General features: G+C 40.5%; 1 protein-coding gene across 2 annotated transcripts in view; it reads right to left on the reverse strand.

The window, feature by feature from the left end:
• Positions 1–10,697, reverse strand: part of RAD18 (RAD18 E3 ubiquitin protein ligase) — a 100,760-nt gene extending 90,063 nt beyond the window's left edge. Inside the window, exons 1-4 of one of the 2 annotated variants that reach the window (XM_035106574.2) lie at positions 10,570–10,697; positions 8,167–8,248; positions 3,565–3,626; positions 1,383–1,453 (exon numbers count right to left, since the gene is read on the reverse strand). In XM_035106574.2, coding sequence (XP_034962465.2) covers positions 1,383–1,453; positions 3,565–3,626; positions 8,167–8,248; positions 10,570–10,623 — 269 coding nt within the window. In that variant the 5' untranslated portion in view covers positions 10,624–10,697. Of the gene's footprint in view, positions 1–1,382; positions 1,454–2,060; positions 2,149–3,564; positions 3,627–8,166; positions 8,249–10,569 lie in introns of those variants that run through there. The other variant, XM_035106577.2, reaches the window with a different exon arrangement.
• Positions 10,698–12,477: the final 1,780 nt, after the last annotated feature.

The raw sequence follows: 12,477 nt of genomic DNA on the forward strand, positions 1-12,477 counted from the left end.
AGGCCTATCAAGTGCAGGAGAAGAAAGCTGAAACCACTTCACAATTTTATCTCACAACTTTATCTCACTCCTTGCCAAGTGATGTCTCCTGCTTGATTTCCTGTCAGGAAACACATTTATTTGTGGCTTTCGCTTTCCTTAACTCTCTTCCATTTAGCTGGCCATTAACCTTGAGGAATTGATGTTCTGAATATTAAATTGCTATTAGGAAAGCCATGACCACCACGTTCTCCCAATCATTTGTTTGTTTTTTTTAAATAAATTGGGAGGGAACAATGAGAAAGATCAATCGGTTTACCTCCTAGTGGTGCTGCAAAATTCCAGCACATTTGCAAAGCTAAGCAGGGTCCAGTATGGTTTCAAATTGGATGGGAGACCATGTGTTGAGATTCCTGCACTGCAGGTGGTTGGACTAGGTGACCCTTGAGGTCCCTTCCAATTCTACGATTCTACTAAGACACAGAGACACCTGAAAGTGGTATCCCATTAATTCATGAGGATTGCCTGTTTTGCTCAAGATGCATTCTTCAATTCAGATTTTCATTGGCATGACAGGGTCACAGAGGTGAGGCTGCTCAGTACACTTGGACACAAAGGCAGCTTGAAGGGAGGCAATTTTGAACAGCAAGATGGTCTGAGGAAGAAAAGTGATGAGCCAATGGCCCGCCTAGTCCAGCATCCTGTTCTCACAGTGGTCAACCAGATACCCGTGTGCAGCCCACAAGCAGGACCCAAGCACAATAGCATTCTCCCCCACTTGTGATTCCCAGCAACTGGCATTCAGAGGGATACTGGCCCTGACAGCAGAGGAAGAACGAAGCCATTGTTTCTTAGCTACAAAAGGTATCATGTCAGACTACTTCTGTATCGTGATTCTATGTTGAGATTCCTGCATTGCATGGGGTTGGACTAGATTGCCCTTGGGGGCCTTTCCAACTCTACAATTGATATGTGCCTAGTACTGTCTACCTAACTAGCAGTGGCTTTGGGCTCTCAAAGGTCTTTCACAAATGGAGATGCTGGGTTGTATCTGGGACGGTCCAAAGGCAATGCATGTATTTCACCATATGACCTCTAACCCCACTGACTCCCCTCCCTGTCTTTGGTTGCTCTGAACAGCTTCTAACCACCGTGGTACTGCAGGAAATATACATCAATGTGTGCATCCGAAGTTCCATATATGTACGAATGAGTGAAAGGTTTCAAGAATATGGGAATATCTACTATGGCCACTGACCCAATTAAAAGTTAGTCAATATCAGAATCATCACAGGTCTAGATTTTTAACATCAGCATATAGCACACCGTAACCTGTATTTCCAAATGGAAATTGAGTCACACCCGCATTCTCACTCTGAAATTTACAAAATGATATGGGGTACCTTGCATAATTGAAGGTTTTTACCAGTTCATCTAATATCCGGTTATTTTTCAGGTCAGGTTCTGTAGCTGCCTAGAAAAGAACAAAGGGGGTACTAATTCGCTCATATATTTCCAGTATCTCGAATCATCTGCACAAAAATTGCTATGTTGAAAGCAAAACATAAAAACCAAGTATGCATTCTATTTCCTTAAAACATCTAAGCTGCTAGGGAAATCACCTCCTTTACTGAAATATCTGAGAAATCTTTTATAAATGTAAGTTTCTTTTATCAAATTATAAAAAGCTATTACTAGCAAACTAATAAACTCTTAACTCTAACTGCCAGAAATTCACTGTTTTATTATGGCTGCAACAACTTTTTGGAAGGCAAAAGGATATACACTGAAGATGCTAATATTAAGTCACAATCAGGGGTTGGAGGAGAAATTCGAGAGAGAACTTAAAAATAAAACTTCAATTAATGGGGGAACAAACAGATACAGATAACACAAAGGTTTACGGCATATAAATTATTTTTTTTATAAAACTGCCTGATATTTATCTTTCTTCTGCTTTTAGTTGCCTTGTATGGTGCCAAGCTGATACATACTGTGTTCCATTGAAATAAAACTACCGTAATTGTTTGATGTAGACGATACAAAGGCAAAAACAAGTTATTTGCTCCAGACATATTTACAAAGAAGTCTTCAAAACCAGCACCAGGCGTCAGGGGAGACAGGAAGCTGAGACTTCCAACTTTCCATTCTTTGTAGTCCAATTCATACCTTCAGGAGGAGGGAATAAGAGGCAAACATACTTTGCCAGTGCTTATCAAAACCTCTGCTTCAGTTTTTAGTGAAACTATCATTTTAAGAAGCCTACTAAAATCCAACAAGCTTGAAGCGACAACTAATCCCAATATGGTTTAGGGTAAATATGGCTCCCTGCTATTTACTTTTCCAACAATGGATTTAGAGCCAACATGCTGTGCATATATAATACAGACTTCATTTGCTACTTAGGAAACATTACTCCCAGATTTGCTACAGTTCCTCAATGCTGAGCACCATCTCAGGAGCCATAAGGGTTTGGGTACACTTCAGTTATTAGCTAGGCATTCAATTTTAATCTTATAATAAATTTTATTGAGCAGTCACAAGAGAGATTTATGGTGGGATGCATCAATTAAAAGCACAGAATGCTACAACTGTGAGCCAGAGGCTAGATTAGAGCATATGACTAGGAACCTAGGAGGTCTAGAAGGCCAGAAACTCAGTGGTAGGCTTGGAAAACTTTGGTTCACAGCCGCAGAAACCCATGGAAGATTTTGGGCAGGTCATTCTCAGCCTCAATTGCCCCCCTATGAAATGGGTCTTACCTTATATGGCTGTGGTGAGACCAATTCTAGGCTAAAGTTTACACTTTGCAAATTTTAAGATGTTGTATAATATAAATATGTAACAGTAAAATGGCCAGTGTTCAAAACTGTTTTAGGCACATTTTGCCACAGGGAATTTCATCAGCGTGAGCAGTTCCTGAGCTCTGGATGCAGTACTGCGCCTAAGATTTCAGATTAAAACTGCAGAGTGGAAGGAAAGGAGGACCTTTTTCTGCGTCCCCACTTCCAGCTACTCTCTGAAGACTGGAGAAGAGACCCTCTTAAGAATATTAGGGGGGTGGGCAGGGGAAGTACTAGATCAAGTGAAAAATGAACATAATATTTTAGCTGCAGTTTTTACAGCTTCGTATTCTTGTTATAAAAAAGCATGCCTAAACATTCTATTGTTGTGCACATAACCACGGTTTAAGGTGTCATTTAGCTCCTAGCTTTCATACCTCAGTTTTTAACACTGAAAACAGTAAACCTGTGTCTGTTTTGGGTTAGGTTTCCTCAAGGAAATCCCATAAGATCTCAGTAATTTAATTGCATGCACATTGTGCTCTACAAATACTTACAAGTGACAGCAGACTATGCTGAAAAGAAAGTTAAGCATTTCCCATACGTTGTGCTACTGGTTTGCTCACCATCCAATTCATATATTGAACAAGGGGGACAGGTTGTTCCATTTAAGATCCCAAAATGCCTAAGTCAGGCACAGATTGAACTAGAAACATTTTCTGATACCTCCAAGTGTTCTCAGTTTGTAGAACTGTAGAGCATTTGCTTCAACAGAAACAGTAGGACAGGAAATAACACTTACCACACAACATGTAGGGCACTGAGTTTTGTAGGACAGGGACTTGCGAATGCAGAGAGAACAATCTGGAGGAAAAACAAACACAACATAATTAGAGCACTGGGCTACTTGGCAGCGCTAGAAGTGCTGCAGTTCGATTTTCAGTTGGCAGAACTTGGAGTGCAAATTTCATAATTGGTTTCAATTTCCCTCACCCGTTTTAATGGTGAAAAATATTTCTCAGAAGAGCAACCTCACAAAGTAGAGGAAACTATATGATGCAGCCTTGCAAGTAGGATGAAACACATTCATAGCTCATAACATACATCTAATGGACCATAATTACTACCACATGCAAACAGGAAATGCTACCCCATACTTTGGTCCTGCCAGATACTTCCTAAGATAAACAAACCATACCATTTCAGAACATCCCTGTACAGGTGATCAAGAACAACTCAGAGTAAATGTATACCAGTTCTTTCTACATAGAATTCCAACTACAGCCAAGACGTGTGGATATTTTTTTTTTAAAAAAAGAAATTTAAAACATATTTGATTTTTTTTAAAAAAAAAAAAGATTTAAATAAAAACAGGGTGCTCTGCTTGGGCAATCATAAGCCCTGGTGAGAACAAAATTACCTTTGGGTTGGATTAGATGACCCTTGGGGTCTCTTCCAACTCTAGGATTCCAACAAACGCTGTTCTAAAGGTTTTGTGGATTGTTCTAAAGCAGGCATCCCCAAACTCGGCCCTCCAGATGTTTTGGGACTACAACTCCGATCATCCCTCGCCAACAGGACCCATGGTCAGGAATGATGGGAATTGTAGTCCCAAAACATCTGGAGGGCCGAGTTTGGGGGTGCCTGTTCTAAAGGTTAATTGACATTCCCTTGTGTTTTTGAAGGTAAAGATCCAGCAACCCATGTTGGCATGGAAACCTTTTGCATCAGGTACCCATGGTCCATGGTATCATAAGCTTAGGCTTTTTCTTAAGTTTAGCACATGAAACTCACCCCTGTTCTATAAGTTAGACAGTCAGAAGCCTGTGGCAGAAAAACCTAAATAGCCTACCTTCTGTCACAAATATCAATACTTTGCTTTGGAAAAACCATCTTTCTTTCAGCCAGATCCTAGACAGGGTTTTAGGCAACACCTTCTTTTAGGAAACAAAACATTTAAGTTCTTGTCCTCAAGGGACAACATTGGTTAAACCAACCATTTGGAATCAACAAATTTATTTATATGCTTCTTATTCCAAATTATGCTCAAATCAGCTTACAAGAACAGTAAACATATAGCCCCAACCAATAAATGAATGATATAGTAATACTAGCAAGCTAACAAATATTACAATTAGAGCTACCCTGAATGTATGAAAAACTTTTCTTTCACCAAAGTAAAAATATCCACATTCAACTGAACATTTTTCACTAATGAATCCAAATCACAAAGGTATCTGCAGCAGAAAAGGCTTTTAAGTAGCAAATGGTTACATTTTAAACCAATTAATTTCCATCACAGAAGCAGCATTAAAATAAAGCTGGGGAAACTGGAAGTTTGTTCATCTTTATCAATGTAAGAGCAGCAAAAAACAGGCTCACAGAAAAATCCAATACCAAGGAAGTTCACCAGTTTTCACAAACAGTAACTGGACAGCCCATCTCTTAGCTGGGCAACCTTGCATCCAAGCTCTCATCTAGGGCATCATCAAGGCTCAAGGGCATCCTCCATCATGAGCTCCTCCTCCTCTCATCAGGGAGCCCATAAACCTTTACTACCCATAATTCTTCCCTTGATGAGACAATCAAAGAAGCAGCAATCAGGTCTTGCAGAACTCACATCAAACCACTATACCACATTAAGATGTGATTTTGAATGAGTGACAATCTAAACTTTTATCTGAGCAAGCAGAGTAAGAAAGAAAAAAACATTTGCTCCTTGGTTTATGAACTTGCCAACCAGATAATATTTTCTTGGATGAAGGCCATTAGTGATTGAGCCCATTACTTACACGTACTTGCAAATTCCTTGTTCACTATAGCACTGGTGTTGATGCAAGTTTAAAATTAGTAACTAATCCATTTACATCACCTTTTATGATGAATACTAAGAAGCACTGGAGCCATTAACAAAGTTCCTGTTCAACATCTACCCTGTCAATCAATTAAGTGGTCGACACAATTAATGATACATAATTCAAAATGCCATATATGAAAATCCATACTGGAAGGGAAGCTTTGGAGCTGCATGAATATGTATCAGCTTAATTGGTCTGTCTGGCAATCCCTCGAGCTCCAAGACATTTTAGAACGTGAAAGGACTGATTGATGTTATGTTCAATATTAATGTCCCAGAGGAGTTGGAACACACTTAGAGATAAACACTGAAGCTGAACCAAAAGAACAGTCTTCAGCACTCATTTATATTTGCGGTGACACTGCAGTAGATCTGTCTGAAGAACTGTACCTACAAAACTAATTACAGCACTCAACTGAATCACCAAGTCAGAAGAGCTAGCTACTGTCCAGCCCAGTCTCAGGAATATCCAACTACATTAAACACCAGAGGAAGGAAACCAGGACAAGGGACCCCAAGCTGTATAGCACAATGCCAGCAATGTTTTAATAAAATCTTAGCTATAGCCTTTTTAATTATTTTTACAAAGGTGCATGAAGCTCTCTAAATGATATGTTCCTCACAGTGCCGCTATACAGATCTATGGCATATTCAGAATGTTGTCTACAGTTGCAGTCATCCCATCTCAAAAAGCGTTTCATAAGAGCAGCAGCAGCTACAGGAAACTACAGCTGAAAAGAACATGAGTGAATATTTTTCCTACAAAGAAATACTAAAGAGGCAGAAACTTCTTTGTTCAGAGAAACACATCTACCGTAGGAGACATAACAGAAGCTCATAAGGTTATGAATGATGAAAATAGATTAAACGGCTACATATTCTCACACTACGCTAGCTTTCAGGATAAGTTGTTTACTGAATGAAGGGTGCTTCCAGGTGGAGGTTTATTGTGGAATTGCTGCTAATCATGCACAGAAGGATCTTTTTTTGCGCTGTCCACAGGACATTGCCGTCATCAAAATGCCAGCCTGTCCTTTTTTCTTTTTCTTTTTACAGAAAACCCCACACACATTTAAGTTTCTATCTTACCACAGAAAATCTGGAAAGTAAACTTGTCATGTATCTGCAGTCACTGGTGATGGGGAATCACATTAGCACAATTGTTAGGTAAGTAGTTTGTGGCACATATGACAATATTTTTGTGGCTGGTCCTTCTTGGCACACCCTTACTTCCATTTGCTCCTTGCATGAGAATAACCAAACCATTTTGTTTTTGGCTGCTCACAATACCAAAGGAAAAACACTTATTTCCTCTGATAGATGCATGCAGAAGGCATGCTGGTTTCAAAGGAGTGAGTCACTCAAGATCTCTGCAAAGTAAATGTGAGCGATTACCTTGGAAACTAATCAGAGTACCTACAGCAGGCTTTAAAATAATAATGTGGAGTTCTTGTACAAGACCTGTTGATCACTCTTGTGCAAGCCTTGTACATTAGGTAAATAAAGCTCTTAACATCAGTATTGAAAAATTAACAAGAAATGGAAATGACTATTTTGCATATCCCTCCACCCACAAATTCCCATAAACCTTCTTTTTGCTCATTGAGAAACATGATAGCTAAGGTCAGTAATGTTCGCTCCTGCACACTTCCTGAAGAATTGGGGGTTTTTTTAAAGGTTTTCAAAGCTCCAAAAATATCTACATGCAAACCGAGAACATAAAAAGGTAGTGCAGAAGGCAGAAGGAGTAATTGAGGAGAGGGGCAGAAAAAACACAATTGAATACTGCAGGTCAGCTAACCGTGGCATATGGTCAATAGCATGCAAATCTCAAGGTTTAAAAGGTAAATCCACTTGATAAACATCAAACAAAAGTAGAAAAAGGGAAGTCATGCTTGGAAGCAAACAGACTAAACCAGAAGACCTAAGGTGGAAAAAACGTATCACTACTTTGAGTATCTAATAATTTGATTGCATTATACTAATTAATGATACAACTTTTCTAAAATCAATTAAAATAAGACCGGACCACAAATAGCAACCCCATACATCTTTTTGCCCCATAAATAATTCCTTCATACTCTTATATTTTTAGTGTGATAGAAAGCTGTCTTAAACAGAGTCAGACCATTGGTCCATCTAGCGGAGTACTGTCTACTCTCAATGGCAGTAGCTCTCCAGGATTTCAGACACAGTTCTCTCCCAGCCCAACCTGGAGCTTCCAGAGATTGAACCATGAAACTTTTGCATACATAACAGATGCTCTGAGCTAGGACTGAAGCATAATAGGCTTCAGGCAACCAAGAACCTCCTATTTAAAGCAGACAGCAAAAGCCACTTATGACGAGCAGAACAGAACTACAGTCTGCCATCAATTTCTCTAAATTACAGACTCCCAATACCACCCTACCCTAAAGATTTAAATTTCTAGTTTATGTATGTTAGCACTCACATACTGGATTTTAAAAATTCAAAAATAACTAAGCACTAAGATAAAACAATACATTAACAGGGGGGGAAAATGAAATAAACAACTTGCATACTTACAATTATGTGAACACTGAGGAATGATCATTGCAATATTGAAGTAGTCAAAGCATATTCCACAACGCAACAAGTTATCCACTTCCTGAAATGGGATTTTAAAGGTTTGTTTATAAAGATCTGGCAAAATGAACAGTTCAGATTACATTTCAAAAGTAAAGTTTCTCATTTGGAGAAACTATTTACTGAGAAAGAATAGCTGGATAAAATTACTGCCACAATTACATAATAGAGCCAACATAATAACTTACTGACAAAATATAATCATTATGATTTATTGTGCTTAAAATTGTTTAGGTTGGTATTCAACTAAGTTGTATTCAGAGTAGTCTAATAATAATAATAATAATAATAATAATTTATTTGTACCCCGCCCATTTGGCTGGGTTTCCCCAGCCACTCTGGGGGGCTTCCAACAAAGATTAAAAATACATTAAACAATGTTTTTGAAATTAATAAACTATCTAACGAACTAGCTAATTAATCAATTAACTATTGAAATTAATGAGCATGACTAAGTTATGTCCTTTAGTTTCAGTAGGCCTATCACAGATGAAAACTTAGTTGACTACCCTAAGTACTGTACAAAATTCAAAAATAAAAGCAGGAGCTGCCCACAAGCTTACATGCAGCGTTCAAAAAAATTCTACATCAGTATTGTGGCAATACGTTTAGCCTAATAAAGATATTGCCCCAATGTCATTGCTATCTTTGTTTTTATTTGATTCCTGCTCTTTAATGGTAGAAACACCCACAGGCACTTCATCAGGGGCCAAGCCTGAAACCATTTTAATCCTTTTTGAGAAACAATACCAAGTTACCCTGTGTAAACACAGATATTTTCCCTGACACATTATTTTTTTAAACAATGTAGATGCGGCAACCACCTTTTCCGCATTTATCATGGCAGATGAACAAAACACACTAAAAAAAAGCACATGCATACAATGATTCACACAGACATACAGAGACATGAGTGAGATGCAAGTCCCCTTTGTGACAGCTTCAGTACAAGGGGGGGGGAGCCCTGTTGCAGAGGTGCAAGTGTTAAGTGAATCCTGCCTAGGGTAGGCAAAAATGCAACTACTTATCAGCCACCTCTAGCCCTGGAAGTTTAGTAAAACAAGAGGCCTGAATTTATGAGAAAGTTGCATTTTGTTGCAGGACCCAATTGCAGTTAATATTAACAGATGCATCTATCACCATTTTCAGGGTTTAGACTTCATCGTTAAGAGCACTTTATCAATGTGGCTAGCAAATACATAGGCTATATATATGTGTGCATGCACACCTGCATATATCACCACCCACCAAGCAGGGCCGGATTTAGGTTTGATGAGGCCCTAAGCTACTGAAGGTATTGGCGCCCTTTATATGTCCAGCTGTCCTTTGTCAACAACAAATTGTTGCTGTTCTTTGTGTTGAATATATGCTATATGGTAATTTATGGCCCATTAGGTATCTAAAGCTATTTGCACATAACAAAATAGGTATTTCATCAAAGTAATTGTTGAGCTGCAATACAATTAGTAAGTATATCAATAGTGAAATGCAATTAAGAAGAAGTATATTAATAGTGAAAGAATTATTAAGCTCTAACAAAATAATTCATAAATAATAATTCATAACAAAATAATGCAAACACATTGGCATTTGGCAATAACAAAAGTTCATTTAGAAACACAATTTACAAAGACTCATAATCTAGTCCCTAGAAACTTGCTATAACATGAAATAATAACAGGTGTTAAATATATGATGCAAACTACTAATAATTATAAATAGCAGAATGTAGGCACCCTATATATAGAAATGAGCAAACCAGTGATATTTTAGGGAGCAGGCGGGGCCCATTACTTACATCATATGAGCTTACACAACACAAAACACTGTTGCTGTATGTAGGTTTTATTTTATTTGTTTATTATCTTATATTTTGGAAATGTACATCCAGGTTTTTTCCCTTTAATTTTTTGGGGGGGCCCTAAGACTGAGGCCCTAAACTACAGCTGGTTCGGTATAACCACTCAAGAGCGGCAGAGGATCAGAGGACCTCAGACAGCAACCTTTCAAGAAAGATGCCCTTTAAAGTGGAAGCTTTAAGTGTGGCCCCCTCTGCCGCCGCCCCTGAGAAGCTTCGTCTCCAAGGCGAGCCTTTCCAGAAGCGACCTGAAGGCCCCAGCTTCCTGAGTGGAGGAACCTTGATTTCGTTCCAGCAGCCATTCCATTCCACCCCCACCCCCCCACACGGAGCTGAGGACGGTTCTTCCGTGGCAGGCACTCAGCACATGCTCAGAAGCGCTCTTGGGCATTTATTGCCTCGCTTGCCATAGGGATAACGGCCCCTCCGGCATCGCGGGCAGGTTCTTCCCGGCCGCTTGCTGTCCCTTCTGCGCCCTTACTTACTCTCAGCGGCTGGAGAGGCTGAGGCCACGGAGACTCAGCCGCCGGGACAGACATGATTTCCCCTGCCGGTGCCTGAACTCCGCCCTTCTCGCCTCCCAAACTCCGAATCACCCGCGTTCTCCGCCTTCCGGAGCGTGCGGGACGCGACGCACTCGTTTCCGGCGCCGAGGCTTATGGGTAATGTAGTTTTTTTTCCCACTCCCGTCTTTCTTAAGGCAGCGGAGGAGGCAAATCGCGCTCCATGCTAATTCCCTTGCTGCGGGCCTGTAGCGGTTATGGAAGGGAGAGCAATTGACTCCGCTTACTACATCGCTGTTCGCTAGTGAAGCAGGCAGGGTGATGATGAGCGTGTTTGGGAAATGAATTTCCTGCCACGTCAGCCTGCAGCCACCTGGTTTCCCACCTGGAAGAGATGTGGGGACTCAAAAATCTTGTATTCAAGGGCTTACTGTACATAGACGTGTGTATGTTCATAAAAATAAAAATATTTATGTATTTATTTATTTACACCCCACCCATCTGGCTGGGTTTCCCCAGCCGCTCCATTCATTCTATGGGAACGGAGGTGGCTTCCAGTTCTGCTTGATTTCCTGTTGGAAACGTAGGGATCTGCCTTGTGGAAAGCTAGAGCCGTGGTTGTTCCCAAACTTTTTCGGGCCACCCCTCCTCCCCCTTAGTTCCATAAACTAATTCCCAGTCCCCCACCCCCCAAACCTATCTACAAAAGAAGTATTACTCAGAATAGCAGTTCATGTGACCCAACACAATTCAAAGCATCGCCAATTTATTCAAAGCATCGCCAATTTATTTGCACATTAATTCCAAATCCAAATAAAACTATTTAGCTTCATTAAATCTACGAAACTGATTAACGTGATCCAAAGATACCAGCTTTACAAAGATTTTGATATAAGGTTACAAGATTTTTTTTCAATGGATTCGGGGGCACTTTTCAACTTCCTACTAAATAGATGGATTTTGTCAGGGGACTGATTTGTAAATTCGGGGACTGTCCCGGAAACGGGGACGTCTGCTAACCTTACTTTGATCCGTCTGGCTAGCTTACTTGATCCGTCTGGCTAGCTAGCTCAGTATTGTCAGCACTGACTGGGAGACGCTCTCCAGGGTTTCTCTGGAGAGCTCCAAGTCACAGCCTCCTATATACAGTACTGTACACAGAAAATAATCTAGCAGTGCACTCAGCAATGGCACGGGTGGGGAATTTGTGATCCTTGTGGTATTGTTTGACTCCAGCTCCCATTGGACCCAGCCACTATGCTGAATGGTCAAGGATGATGGTACATCTGGAGCATGCTAGGTTCCCCTTTCCCCTACTGTTGTTGCTGTTGTTTTATACCTCGCCCATCTGGCTGGGTTTCCCCAGCCACTCTGGGTGGCTCCCAACAGAGGACTAAAAACAGAATAAAACTTCGAACATTAAAAACTTCCCTAAACAGGGCTGCCTTCAGATGTCTTCCAAAAGTCAGATAGTTGTTTATTTCCTTGACATCTGATGGGAGGGCGTTCCACAGGGTGGAACTACTGAAAAGGTCCTCTACCTGGTTCCCTGTAACCTCACTTCTCGCAGGGAGGGAACCGCCAGAAGGCCCTTGGCGCTGGACCTCAGTGTCCGGGCTGAACAATGGGGGTAGAGACGCTCCTTCAGGCATACTGAGCTGAGGCCATTTAGGGCTTTTAAGGTCAGCACCAACACTTTGAATTGTGCTCAGAAATCACACGCTATGATCAAAGCTGCCTGGAAGCCTTTGGGCATGAAGGTTCTTTCCTGTAACCCAGATGATGGAGAGCAGTCACTCAGCAATGATGGTGGCTGGTTTGGGAGTATTGAAGGACAGGCACTTGCAAATTATTTAAAGTTTTACAACCATTGCAGGACCAGAAAAGGGG

The sequence above is a fragment of the Zootoca vivipara genome, chromosome 2 (assembly GCF_963506605.1).
Source record: "Zootoca vivipara chromosome 2, rZooViv1.1, whole genome shotgun sequence".
NCBI lineage: Eukaryota > Metazoa > Chordata > Lepidosauria > Squamata > Lacertidae > Zootoca > Zootoca vivipara.